General features: G+C 37.3%; 2 protein-coding genes across 2 annotated transcripts; both read left to right on the forward strand.

The window, feature by feature from the left end:
- Window positions 1-262: 262 nt before the first annotated feature.
- Window positions 263-9,896, forward strand: LOC130465791 (uncharacterized). The gene is made up of 6 exons (XM_056834637.1): window positions 263-614; window positions 1,594-1,669; window positions 7,670-8,012; window positions 8,652-8,882; window positions 9,051-9,341; window positions 9,435-9,896. The coding sequence occupies exons 3-5, from the start codon at window positions 7,854-7,856 to the stop codon at window positions 9,309-9,311; spliced, it is 651 nt and encodes a 216-aa protein (XP_056690615.1). The 5' UTR covers window positions 263-614; window positions 1,594-1,669; window positions 7,670-7,853; the 3' UTR covers window positions 9,312-9,341; window positions 9,435-9,896.
- LOC130463622 (uncharacterized) lies at window positions 4,219-7,766 on the forward strand. Its single transcript, XM_056832808.1, has 2 exons — window positions 4,219-7,514; window positions 7,670-7,766. The coding sequence occupies exons 1-2, from the start codon at window positions 4,219-4,221 to the stop codon at window positions 7,764-7,766; spliced, it is 3,393 nt and encodes a 1,130-aa protein (XP_056688786.1).
- Window positions 9,897-14,715: the final 4,819 nt, after the last annotated feature.

Below are 14,715 nucleotides of genomic sequence, written 5' to 3' on the forward strand. Positions count from 1 at the left end.
AACGCGGGTCAATTATTAAATGAACTATTTGCAGCGAATTCATTGACCCGGAGTTGCAAAAAATCATTTTTTTTTTAAATGGATAATTCGCAGCGCCTGGACACACTACAAGCTGCAATTATTTGAATAATTTGTATCTCCCGCCCTCGTCGATTGCTGCAATTTTAAAAAATTGCAACTTTGGCCATATGAGGTTGCTGCAATTAGTTGAAACATTCACTCAACCCTCCAATTAGGTTGTACGCACATCAATTCAATCACCTTCAATTCTCACGGCACCCAATTACCCAGATCTAGATCGAATTCAAAAAAAAACCTAGAAAAACTCCTTCTTCATCTTTGGTTTTGCGATTTCCATAGTCAATCTTCCCCCTTCTACACAAATCTTACCCCTATTAACTCCGTTCTTCATCTTGGTCTGGTCCTTCGCCGCGCGGCCACCGGAAAAATTTATTGCTCTCTCCTCCGCGAACCTTGTTGCAGAAAAGGGGAGGGAGGAAGATGGATTTATAATACGAAATTGAGGTACGAAATTGAGGTCTCCCTGCAAATTGAGGTACGAAATTGAGGTCTCCCTGCAAATTGAGGTCTCCCTGCAAAAATACGAAATTGAGGTACGAAATTGAGGTCTCTGCTCTCTCATCTTTGTTTAATTATGTCTTGCTTCAATTTTGGAAATTGCTGTTGCTGTTGCTGTTTATTTGGATTTCGATTGTGTTATGCTGTAGCAAATATTGTTGCTGTTGATTGTTGATTGGTAGGATTTTGATTCTGTTATGCAGTAGCAAATGATGAAAAATCGCAAAAATTCATGTCTATATCTGCTGTATGTATTGCTTTACATCAGTCTGAAAGAATAAAAATATAGAGTTGGCTGGTCATTCACATTCATATTCATGCCTATAATTTAACTATGGTGTAGATATTATATCTAAACAGAAGTGCTTGAGGTGTGCATATGACCCAAATGGCCTGCACAAACTGCAGATTGTTATTGCTGTACAGATTGTTGTTGCTGTACAGTTTGTGTGTGCAGGGTGTTCTGGTTGTGTGTGCAGGGTTCCCTTGCTGCTTGCTGCATGGTTTGGGTCTGCTGCTGTGCAGTTTTGTGCTTCCTGGTCTACTGCTGTGCAGTTATTTGTGTTGTTGCCTGGTTGTTCTGTTGCCTGGTTCTGCTGGTGTTTGCAGTTCTAGGTGATTTTAGGGTTAGGTTTTCTCTTAGTTGTGGTTAAGAACTTTAAGCAACTCCGTAGATGTTTTAAGGAAGCAACTCTGTAGATGTTTTCAGGCTGCAACTTTGGGCATTGTCGTTTATTTCATGGTTTTTTTGGGTTAATTCTAGATTTTGTAGTTTGTGTAATTAACCCTCTATTTCCAATTTTGTTTTGTTTCATTTTACTATATTTCAAGTATTGCAATATGAGAATGATTTGATAAGGTTTTTGTTGTGGCCTGTGAATAAGATGCTCAGTTCCTCATCTCTGTATTTGTTCAATTAGTTGGAGCAAGTGTGTGGACCCACAGTTTATTGTTTGACTTGTTTGCAGTAATATAATTATAAAGTTAATCAATTTTGTATGTTTTTATTTTCAGGACCCCTTGCTGGTATTGCTAGTTTCTTGAACCAAATCATCCATTTGACCTATCAAGGTGTGATTTCTTCCACTAGGTAAGCATAATCTCCCGACTGTCATTCTCCCCTTCCATTTTAATTTAATATAATTTTCTTATATGTGAGTGTCTAGATAATTTTTTAATAGCTTTTGTCGGTTTACAAATTGTTTCTTATTAGTTGTTTGTGTTATTTATTTGCCGACGTAGGTTCATATAAAACATGTAATTAGTTTAAAATGAATAATTAGGTTCATTAGTTCAAAAATGGGAGCGAGAATGTCAAATTTTAGCCTAAATATGTCCATAACGACCTAACAAGCCTAAAACGTGCATAACCATATTGGAATGAGTCTTAGAAAGTTTAAACATATCATATAAAACATGTAATTAGTTTAAAATGAGTCCTTAGGTTCATTAGTTCAAAAATGGGAGCGAAAATGCCTCAATTTGCCTAAATATGTCCTTTAACGACCCAACAAGCCTAAAACGTGCGTAACTTGATTGGAATGAGTCTTAGAAAGTTTAAACTAAGCATATAAAACATGTAATTAGTTTAAAATGAGTCCTTAGGTTCATTAGTTCAAAAATGGGAGCGAAAATGTCTCATTTTAGCCTAAATATGTCCATAACGACCAAACAACCCTATAACGTGCATAACTTGATTGGAATGAGTCTTATAAATTTTAAACAAAGTATATAAAACATGTAATTAGTTTTAAATAAGTCCTTAGGTTCATTAGTTAAAAAATGAGAGCGAAAATGTCTCATTTTAGCCTAAATATGTCCATAACGACCCAACAAGCCTAAAACTTGCATAACTTGATTGGAATGAGTCTTAGAAAGTTTAAACAAAGCATATTAAACATGTAATTAGTTTAAAATGAGTCCTTAGGTTCATTAGTTCAAAAATGGGAGCGAAAATGCCTCAATTTGCCTAAATATGTCCTTTAACGACCCAACGAGCCTAAAACGTGCATAACTTGATTGGAATGAGTATTAGAAAGTTTAAACTAAGCATATAAAACATGTAATTAGTTTAAAATGAGTCCTTAGGTTCATTAGTTTAAAAATAGGAGCGAAAATGTCTCATTTTAGCATAAATATGTCCATAACGACCCAACAAGCCTATAACGTGCATAACTTGAGTGGAATCAGTCTTAGAATTTAAAACAAAGCATATAAAACATGTAATTAGTTTTAAATGAGTCCTTAGGTTCATTAGTTAAAAAATGAGAGCGAAAATGTCTCATTTTAGCCTAAATATGTCCATAACGACCCAACAAGCCTAAACGTGCATAACTTGATTGGAATCAGTCTTAGAAAGTTTAAAAAAGCATATTAAACATGTAATTAGTTTAAAATGAGTCCTTAGGTTCATTAGTTAAAAAATGGGAGCGAAAATGCCTCAATTTGCCTAAATATGTCTTTAACGACCCAACGAGCCTAAAACGTGCATAACTTAATTGGAATGAGTCTTAGAAAGTTTAAACTAAGCATATAAAACATGTAATTAGTTTAAAATGAGTCTTTAGGTTCATTAGTTTAAAAATGGGAGCGAAAATGTCTCATTTTAGCCTAAATATGTCCATAACGACCCAACAAGCTTATAACGTGCATAACTTGATTGGAATGAGTCTTAGAAATTTTAAACAAAGCATATAAAACATGTAATTACTTTTAAATGAGTCCTTAGGTTCATTAGTTAAAAAATGAGAGCGAAAATGTCTCATTTTAGCCTAAATATGTCCATAACGACCCAACAAGCCTAAAACGTGCATAACTTGATTGGAATGAGTCTTAGAAAGTTTAAACAAAGCATATTAAACATGTAATTAGTTTAAAATGAGTCCTTAGGTTCATTAGTTCAAAAATGGGAGCGAAAATGCCTCAATTTGCCTAAATATGTCCTTTAACGACCCAACGAGCCTAAAACGTGCATAACTTGATTGGAATGAGTCTTAGAAAGTTTAAACTAAGCATATAAAACATGTAATTAGTTTAAAATGAGTCCTTAGGTTCATTAGTTCAACAATGAGAGCGAAAATGTCTCATTTTAGCCTAAATATGTCCATAACGACCCAACAAGCCTATAACGTGCATAACTTGATTGGAATGAGTCTTAGAAATTTTAAACAAAGCATATAAAACATGTAATTAGTTTTAAATGAGTCCTTAGGTTCATTAGTTAAAAAATGAGAGCGAAAATGTCTCATTTTAGCCTAAATATGTCCATTACGAACCAACAAGCCTAAAACGTGCATAACTTGATTGGAATGAGTCTTAGAAATTTTAAACAAAGCATATAAAACATGTAATTAGTTTAAAATGAGTCCTTAGGATCATTAGTTCAAAAATGGGAGCGAAAATGTCTCATTTTTGCCTAAATATGTCCATAACGTCCCAACAAGCCTAAAACGTGCATAACTTGATTGGAATGAGTCTTAGAAAGTTTAAACAAAGCATATAAAACATGTAATTAGTTTAAAATGAGTCCTTAGGTTCTGTAGTGCAAAGTTGGGAGCGAAAATGGTTCATATGTTTTTTTACATATATATTTATATGTTTGGTTTACTCATGTATATGTAAGGTGTTATTGTCCGAAAAATGAGGCGTCCTTGGATAGACGGCAAACGGACTAGTCTTGAATACTTGTCCGGAGTGGAGGAGTTTTGTAGACAAGCCGTGGAACACCAAAGGAGTATTGGGGTTGGAACAATATTTTGCCCTTGTTGTGACTGCAAAAATGTCAAGAGATGGGATGACATAGAGGTCATAGAAGACCATCTGGTTCGTCGCGGGTTTAAACAAGACTATCACACATGGTATTGGCATGGTGAGAGTCTTGATTCAATGAATGAAGATGGTGTTGATCATGAGGATAATGATGATAGTAGTGATGCAGAAAGTTTTGAGAGTGATGAGATGGATGATGAAGATGGCGACGAGGAAGACCGGATGAGTGATATGATGGATGGGATTGGAGATCATGTAAAACCACAATCTAAGATGATGGAAAACTTGAACAAGGCTGCTAAAACACCGTTGTACCCTAGTTGTACGAAGTTCACAAAGTTGTCTGGTACCTTAGAACTTCATAATGTGAAAACAAACTTCGGTATCTCTGACGTGGGCTTTGATCATTTGTTAGCAAAATTTGGTGAAATATTACCAGAGGGGAATACCCTCCCCTCTTCTACCTACTACGCAGAAAAGCTAATGTGTCCTTTTGGGTTAGATTATGTCAAGATCCATGCATGCCGGAATGATTGTATACTCTATCGAAAAGAGTATGAAAATTTGGATAAGTGTCCAAAGTGCGGCGAATCACGCTACAAACGAACAGATGGTGATGATCCAAAAAAGAAAGCCCCCCCGGCAAAGGTGATGTGGTATCTACCGGTAATACCAAGGTTTAGGCGTTTGTTTGCAACTGAGAGTGATGCTAAGAATCTTAAGTGGCATGATGAAGGGAGAAAGAAAGATGGGTTACTTAGGCATCCGGCCGATTCTCCGCAATGGAGAAACACTGATAGGGCATATCCAGAATTTAAAAAGGAGGTTAGAAATCTTAGACTTGCTTTATGTACGGACGGGATGAACCCGTATGGTACACTTAGCAGTCAATGGAGCACATTGCCGGTCTTATTAGCGATATACAATCTCCCTCCTTGGTTGTGTATGAATCGCAAGTACTTGATGTTGTCATTTTTAATTTCGGGGCCTAAACAACCCGGAAATGACATAGATGTATACTTGGCACCTCTCATAGATGATTTGAAGCTATTGTGGAATGAAGGTGTTCCAATGTATGATGCCCATACCAAAACTGACTTCACTTTGCGGGCCATGATTTTTTGTACCATTAATGACTTTCCGGCTTACGGGAACTTGTCCGGGTACAAGATTAAAGGAGAGAACGCATGCCCTATTTGTGAGGAGGAGATGACACCCGAATGGTTGGACTACTTCAAAAAAAATGTGTATCTGGAATTCAGAAAGTTTCTCCCTCGTCATCACCCATATCGTAAGAAGAAAAGGCAATTCAATGGGTGCACGGAGGAAAGACAAGCTCGTACGCCTTTGACTGGAAAACAAATTTATGAGAAGATCAAGAATATTGAAACGAGTTATGGTAAATGCGGAAAACAGGAAAAAACACCGAAGACTGTTCTTTGGAAAAAAGTCTCAATATTTTGGGATCTTCCATGTTGGAAAGATTTGTCAGTCCGACATTGCCTTGATGTGATGCACATTGAAAAGAATGTATGTGATGCTATTATTGGTACATTGTTGAACATAACTGGAAAGACAAAGGACACTAAAAAGGCGCGACTAGACTTGAAAAAAAGGAATATTCGACCAGAGTTGTGGCCTGTGGATAAGGAGGGTAAGAAGAAGTCATATTTGCCTCCGGCTTGCTACACATTGTCCCGTCAAGAAAAGCGAATTTTATGTGAATGTCTATATAACATCAAGGTACCTTCAGGGTACTGTGCGAACATGAAAAGACTAGTTTCTTTGACCGACTTGAAGTTAATGGGTATGAAATCCCATGATTGTCATGTGATGATGCAAGTTTTTTTGCCGATTTCTCTGCGTGGAATTTTACCAAAGCATGTGAGACATGTCATTGTTAAGTTGTGTATGTTTTTCAACACCATTTCTAGCAAAGTGATCGACCCGGAAAAACTAGATGCACTTGAAGCTGATATAGTTGAAACGTTATGTAAATTAGAGATGTATTTTCCACCATCCTTTTTTGACATAATGATCCATTTAATTGTGCATTTGGTTCAGGAGGTTAAGATGTGTGGTCCAGTGCACTTGCGTTACATGTACCCCTTTGAGAGACATATGGGGGTGTTGAAAGGTAGAGCACGAAATCCAGCAAAACCTGAAGGTAGCATCGTGAAAAATACTTTGGCCGAAGAGATTGCGGAACATTGTGCTGAGCACTTGGCTAGAGCTAAGACAATCAGAGTTCCGACATCTCGTCACAAGGGAAGACTTCAGGGGCAAGGGACAATTGGGAAGAAAATGGTGATACCTCCGAGTGAAAGTCAGAAGCAAGCGCACCTTTGTGTCTTGCAGCACCTTGCTGATGTCAATCCATACATAGAAAGTCATTTGACAGAATTAAAAAGTGAAAATCCTCGAATTGGTGAAAGAGATTTAATGGTTCTGCACAATCGCTTTTTTGTTGATTGGTTCACGAAGAAAGGGATGGATGACTTTCGTAATCCTGATATGGTTGTCCCTGAAACAATCGAGTGGCTTGCAAGGGGTCCTCGATCTCGATATGTGGAAACTTTTGAAGGGTATGACATCAATGGGTACACATTTTATACAAGAAGACAAGATGACAAATCCGTTGTGCAAAATAGTGGTGTTACATTGGTAGCATCCTCCAGAGAATATGCTAGTGCTAAGGACAAAATGCCAGTTGATGCAATACAATCATATTATAGGTATATTGAAGAAATATGGGAGCTTGACTACACCGACTTTAAGATTCCTGTTTTTAAATGCAAGTGGGCAGATAATGGACGAGGCCGAAAAAACTGTGAATCTGGTTTAACTTTGGTGGATTCAAATCGTTTTAGTGACGGTGATGAGCCATTCATTTTGGCATCTCAAGCTAACCAAATCTTTTATGTAGAAGATAATGTTGATCGTCAATGGAGGGTTGTTGTTCAAGGCAAAAGACGAATTCTAGGGATAGTTGACGTTGTTGATGAAGAGGAATATGACCGATTTGATGATACTCCACCTTTGTCAGTTGGTGTTGAACCTATGAATAATGAGGAGGATATAAATGGAGCATATGTGCGCTTAGATCACAATGAAGGGATTACTGTTAATAACTACGAAAATACTAAGAAGAGAAAATCAGTAAGTGTGTTTTACAGGAATCATAGATTTAATTATATATCGTTATCATGAAATGCAATCAATTATTTCTTTTGTTCTATGCATGTGGTGTCGTTGTTTGCTTCTGTTTTTTGTATATCTTTGAATACATATTGATGTTTTTGTTTCAACTTTTATTTTGCAGTTGTATTGACATCATGGATGCAGAAGAACGTAATGATGAAATAGAGGAGGAAATGGCTATGCACAACATTTATGAAGCACTACAGGCAATGGAATAACAAGATGCTTCATCTTCACATGTGACATCATCAATAGGCAAAAAGGTGGGCAGAGGTCCATCAAAAGGGGTGAAAAACAAAACTCCTATGTTTCTTACTTTTAATGAGTTCGGCCAACCTGATGGTGAGTGGGCACATGCCTATGGCGTACAAATTGGCATATGTGTTCTTAAAATTGATATCAATGAGCCATCATATCCAAAGATGGAAGGTGTGACAAAACAAAACTTTTGGGAGGAGACAAAGGTAATAGTTGAGTAAGTTGACTTGTTTTTTAGCCTAAATATGTATGTAACGACCCAACAAGCCTAAAACGCGCATAACTTGATTGGAATGAGTCTTAGAAAGTATAAACAAAGCATATAAAACATGTAATTAGTTTAAAATGAGTCCTTAGGTTCTTTTTTGCAAAGTTGGGAGCGAAAATGTCTCATTTTAGCCTAAATATGTCCGTAACGACCCAACAAGCCTTAAACGTGCATAACTAGATTGGAATGAGTCTTGGAAAGTTTAAACTAAGCATATAAAACATGTAATTAGTTTAAAATGAATCATTAGGTTCATTAGTTAAAAAATGGGAGCTAAAATGTCTCATTTTAGCCTAATCATGTCCGTAGACCCAACAAGCCTAAAACGTGCATAACTTGATTGGAATGAGTCTTAGAAAGTTTAAACAAAGCATATAAAACATGTAATTAGTTTCAAATGAGTCCTTAGGTTCTTTAGTGCAAAGTTGGGAGCGAAAATGCCTCAATTTGGTCAAAACTATCTCCTATAACGACCCAACGAGCCTTAAACGTGCATAACTTGATTGGAATGAGTCTTAGAAAGTTTAAACAAAGGCAATGGACTCATTTTATTGCACTTGATTTGTTTTTTGCACAGAGACTCTTTCACATTATTGATCTTGACGGTCAGAGGGAAAAGTCATTCCACAAAGTAGTTGCGGCACGTTTTAGGATCTTCAAGTCGAGGTTGGTTGGTCGTTGGATCAAGTTTACGATTAAGCCTCCGAAAAACAGCGCACACTTGATGCCATGGCAAGTTTACAAGGGCTTCATCACCGAGGAACAATGGGAAAAATTCAAGTCAAGTAGACTACAACCTGACGCTGAGGTACTATAATTTGTTTCAACAATCTCACTTATAATCATTGTATATAGATAATCGTCAGTTTATATGATTGCTTTAATCGTGGCCTATTTAAAGATGGATATGGCCTATAATTTTTCTTCTCATTTTTATCTTCTTTGCCTAATACGCTGCCAATGTGTTATGTTATAGGAAAAGAGATTGAAGGCACAAGGAAGTGCAAAGCAAAACAAGCATCCTCATCACATGGGTCAGTTGAGTTACCCTAGGGCCGTAAAGAAATGGGAGAAAGACAAAAGACTCCCTCCTTCCACTGCATCATCAACGGCCTCTACCACCTCCTCTTCAGGGACATCCTCGATATCTAGTAGGGTAACTAACCGCCCAATACATTGGGTATTAGCTCACCAAAAGAAAATGCCTGACGGGACGTGGGATGTTGATCCAAATTAGCCTGATACACAACGGATTGTCTCTCTAGTTGTAAGATTTTATATATGCCTAGACCTTTATTTTTATATTATATAGTGGTTAAATATGAGATATAATTTTAATAGCTTTTCATTCATCCAACAGAATGAGAATTTGGAGCAACAAAACAAACAACAAGAGGAAGGGACATTTGTTCCAGAACGAGCTGTTGATGCATTAACAAAGGCTCTTGGAAAGCCTGGCCGTCATGGGCATGTCAAAGCGCTCGGTGGTAATGTTGGGTACGAAAAGGCATTTGGACCACTAGATAGAAAGGCAAGAATGGCGAGTCAAAGTGTTTGTTCCTCCGAAGAGTTAGATGCATTAAGGTCTTCCTTGACCCAATTTGAGGCCACATTTGAAGAAAGATTGCAAGAACGGGTGGCACAAGAAGTCCAAAAACATGTTAAGACCATGATGGAACAAATGAGTGGTCTACACATGCCTAACTTAGGCACACCTAACTTAGGCACGCCTAACTTAGGCATGCCTAACTTAGGCATGCCTAACTTAGGCACACCTAAGTATCACACCAACGTGACAAATTCATCACTACCATTCCGTGAAATAATGGTAAATAATGTTGTTTTTGTAATTAGTACATGTAAAATAAATGTATTTATATAACTTTTGTTACTTGATCATTGAAGGAAATGCTTGTCGTTCGTCTTGCCGTAATGGATGAGTACAATGGGAATTTGGTGGTTGTGGCAGATGGTCACGTGGAACCTTGGCCTAATGACTTGGTTCACCACACAAAAATGATGGAAACCCATTACAAGGTCGGTGTTGATAAACCATATAGCGAGTTCGGCGAGATAGACCTTCCCGTTCCCACGCCAGATGGTCTTACCAAATTGGGGGAAACTGAGGGCAGTTATTTGCAATGGCCCAAAGAGTTGGTGTTGTTCGACGACGAGGTAATGTCCTTTATCATTATACTTAAAATGAGTCCTTAGTTTTTTTATTTCAAAGGTGGGAGCGAAAATGCCTCAATTTGGCCTAAATATGTTATTGTTCTAAATCTCTACATCTCCTCTCATTCAATTAAATTATTTAATGATAAATTTTTATTTATGGAAAGGAATCGAATGAATATACATATATCTAAATGAGTCCTTAGGTTCTTTAGTGCAAAGTTGGGAGCGAAAATGCCTCAATTTGCCTAAATATGTCCTTTAACGACCCAACGAGCCTAAAACGTGCATAACTTGATTGGAATGAGTCTTAGAAAGTTTAAACTAAGCATATAAAACATGTAATTAGTTTAAAATGAGTCCTTAGGTTCATTAGTTTAAAAATGGGAGCGAAAATGTCTCATTTTAGCATAAATATGTCCATAACGACCCAACAAGCCTATAACGTGCATAACTTGATTGGAATGAGTCTTAGAAATTTAAAACAAAGCATATAAAACATGTAATTAGTTTTAAATGAGTCCTTAGGTTCATTAGTTCCAAAATGGGAGCGAAAATGTCTCATTTTAGCCTAAATATGTCCATAACGACCCAACAAGCCTAAAACGTGCATAACCATATTGGAATGAGTCTTAGAAAGTTTAAACATAGCATATAAAACATGTAATTAGTTTTAAATGAGTCCTTAGGTTCATTAGTTCCAAAATGAGAGCGAAAATGTCTCATTTTAGCCTAAATATGTCCATAACGACCCAACAAGCCTAAAACGTGCATAACCATATTTGAATGAGTCTTAGAAAGTTTAAACATAGCATATAAAACATGTAATTAGTTTTAAATGAGTCCTTAGGTTCTTTAGTCCAAAGTTGGGAGCGAAAATGCCTCAATTTGGCCTAAATATGTTCTATAACGTCCCAACGAGCCTTAAACGTGTATAACAAGATTGGAATGGGTCTTAGAAAGTTTAAACAATAATGCCCTTGGTCCAAGTATGCATTTAATGCTAAGTCTAATAAATGCGGTTCAGTATTAATTATACAAGTTAATAATTCAGTGAGATCAAGTGAACTGTATGCCTAGCTAGAGGCCGCTTCAGTTCAAGTGGAATTAATAATATTAATCCACAGCTTACTCTTGACTGAACCCGTAGGGTCACACAAATAGTACGTGAACGGATCAAGTATTTAAAGGAATTAAATACTCCATTTATGAATATTCGGAATCGACGGATCTCGGTTCCAGTGGGAGCTGAAATCGTCAAAAGGCAAATTATGAATACTCCGGAAACGATGACATTGCCGAAAACGGAAATATGGATCGTATCGGAAATATAAGTCATAGATGTTGCCGGAAACGGAAACATGGTACGTGTCGGAAAATATTATCGGAAATGGAAAATATTACCGGAATCGGAAATATTGTCAGAATCGGAAATATTATCGGAATTGGAAAATAATTCCGGAATCGGAAATATTAAATAGTTGTTCGAAACAGAAATTAATTCCGGAATCGAAAATGTTAAATATTGTTCGAATCGGAAATGAATTCTGGAATCGGAAAATTAATCGGAAGCGCGTCGTACGAAATAAACATCGGACGAGCTTGCTAGACGCAAGGCCCAACACGAAGCCAGGCCCACGCCTAGCAAGCCCAAGCGCGCAAAACGCAGCAGCAGCCAAAGGCACGCATGGCCCAGCGCAAGACCAGGCCCAGCGCGCCCATGGGCTGCGAGCAAGATGCGGGCTGCGAGCACTCGTGGGCTGCGAGCCATTCGTGGGCTTCTCCGCGCGCGCGGGCATGGCCTGCACTCTTGTGGGTCGTGCGCGTGTGTGTGTTGAAGTTCGTGCATGCATCAAATCCTTAAGCAATTAGGATTAGATTAAAAAGATTAATTTCCTAAAGTTACTAGTTTTAAGTAAAGTCTAATTCTAATAGATTTAGATTACTTGAAACCTAGTAGACTTCTAATTCCATTATTCCTACCCTATAAATATGTGATGGCTTTCACAATTTATACACACATAATTCAAGTATTCACCTAGTTTTAAGGATTAAAACTAACAATAATATTGCCTCAAATATTCGAATAATTCATAATACCTTAGGTGCAATTCTAGTTAATTAAATCTAAGGCAGATCCGAACGTGCTGTGGACTATCTACGGAGGGACCACATTTGGAGTCCTAAACTTGTTCTTGTTCGGTTCGGGAGCAGCTAGGGAGGGCACGCTACAAATGAAGGAAATAGTGCCCTTGGTCCAAGTATGCATATAATATTAAGTCTAATAAATGCGGTTCAGTATTAATTAACAAGTTAATAAATTCAGTGATATCAATGAGCTGAATGCCTAGCTAGAGGCCACTTCAGTTCAAGTGGAATTAATTATATTAATCCACAGCTTACTCTTGACTGAACCCGTAGGGTCACACAAATAGTACGTAAACGGATCAAGTATTTAATGGCATTAAATACTCCATCTATGGATATTCGGAATTGACGGATCTTGGTTTCAGTGGGAGCTGAGATCGTCATAAGCAAGAAATGAATACTCCAGAAACGATGATATTGCCGGAAACGGAAATATGGATCGTATCGGAAATATAAATATTATCCAAGTCGTAGATGTTTCCGGAAAAGGAAACATGGTACGTATCGGAAAATATTAATGGAAATGGAAATATTGCTGGAATCGGAAATATTGTCGGAAACGGAAATATTGTCTTAATTGGAAATATTATCGGAATCGGAAAATAATTCCGGAAACGAAAATATTAAATATTTGTTCGAAACGGAAATTAATTCCGGAATCGGAAATGTTAAATATTGTTCGTATCGGAAATGAATTCCGGAATCGGGAAATTAATCGGAAGCGCGTCGTACGAATTAGCATCGGACGAGACTTGCTAGACGTAGGCCCAGCACGAAGCCAGGCCCGCGTCCAGCAAGCCTGCCGCCACACAAGGCAGCCAAGGCCACGCCAGGCCCAGCGCAAGGCCAGGCCGAACAGGCCAAGGCGCGCGCACGAGTGGGCTGCGAGCTGCGCTGCTCACGTGGGCCGCAAGGCTTGCGTGGGCTGAGCGCTCGCGAGGGTCGTGCTCGTGGGTGTTTGTGTCCGATACAAATCCTAAATCTAAAGGGGTTTGTTCAAAGATTAAATTCCTAATCCTAATAGGATAAAATAGTTAATAAGAGTTTTAATATAATTCTAATTAAGCTAATTAGTATCTTAGTAGGATTCCAATTCCTTTCCATAAACTCTATAAATATAGGCCTAGGGTCACATATTTAACAGACGATTATTGAAGTTCAAGGTAAGATTTTAAGCAAAAAATCAGCCAAACACTTGCACCCAAATAGCATAAAATCTGAGAACCTTAAGGGCGATTCTAGTTGGTCAATCTTAAAACGATCCGGACGTGCTGTGGACTATCTACGGAGGGACGACACTTGGAGTCCTAAAGACTTGTTATTGTTCGGTTCGGGCGCAGCTAGGGAGGGCACGCTAGAAAGTGTATGCATCTAAATTATGCTATATGATTATGTGTAAATAATATGTTTCCTGGCATTATGGTTTTTCAGCATGATTTATGTTTATTCATATGTATCATAACCTAACAGTGGTATCACGAGCCTCTTATTATTTTCATAATCTAAGTTGCATGAACATGGTTAAATTTTACAAATTTGCAAAGAATTAAAGGGGTGATTAATTTTCGTAATTAATTGCAAATTGCGTTTATTTAATTATATGTACGCAGTTTTTCGGCAGTTTCTTCGTTACTCATCCAATCGAGTGATTTTTGTGTCAATTCCGCATGTAAAAGGCATTCTAAAATTTTGACAAAAGTAGTATTTTTCCGCCGAACCCAGAATTCCCAAATTCGAAGCCTAACTATGACTTTTCGGAGGTTTTAGTTTTTCGAACGCAAAAGTTTGTAAATTTAAGATGTTAAATTAAGTATTTGCGATTCTTGTTGATAAATCTTGAGTTTTTGATTGACCTATTGTATATGTTTAACAATTATGAATTCCTAGACTTGTTAATCATACAACCTAATTTGTAATTATGAATAATTTGTTGAAATTCGAATAATTTAGAATTGATTTGATTTTCATGATTAATTAATAATTTAATTAGGTACCAATGATTAAAATCCACCATAAAAATTGTTAATTTATGTTAAATTTTTAATTTTTATGACCTAGATTTGAATCCATGTTAATCGGATATTAATTGATTAATAAATTTTCGATTTTTCGCCCTAAAATTATGAAATTAATATGATTTATTAATTTGTCATTAATTTTGGAAATAAAAGTGTTAATTTTTATGCAATTTGCTCATAAAACTTGCACGCACAAAGCAATGGACGCTACGTGTTACCCTTAAGGGGTGTTGTATAGTGCGGGCATGCGACGACGAGCAAAGGAGCTCGTCGCCCATGCGGTACGATGCAACGAGCAAGAGC

The sequence above is a fragment of the Spinacia oleracea genome, chromosome 1 (genome assembly GCF_020520425.1).
Source record: "Spinacia oleracea cultivar Varoflay chromosome 1, BTI_SOV_V1, whole genome shotgun sequence".
Taxonomy (NCBI): Eukaryota; Viridiplantae; Streptophyta; class Magnoliopsida; order Caryophyllales; family Amaranthaceae; genus Spinacia; species Spinacia oleracea.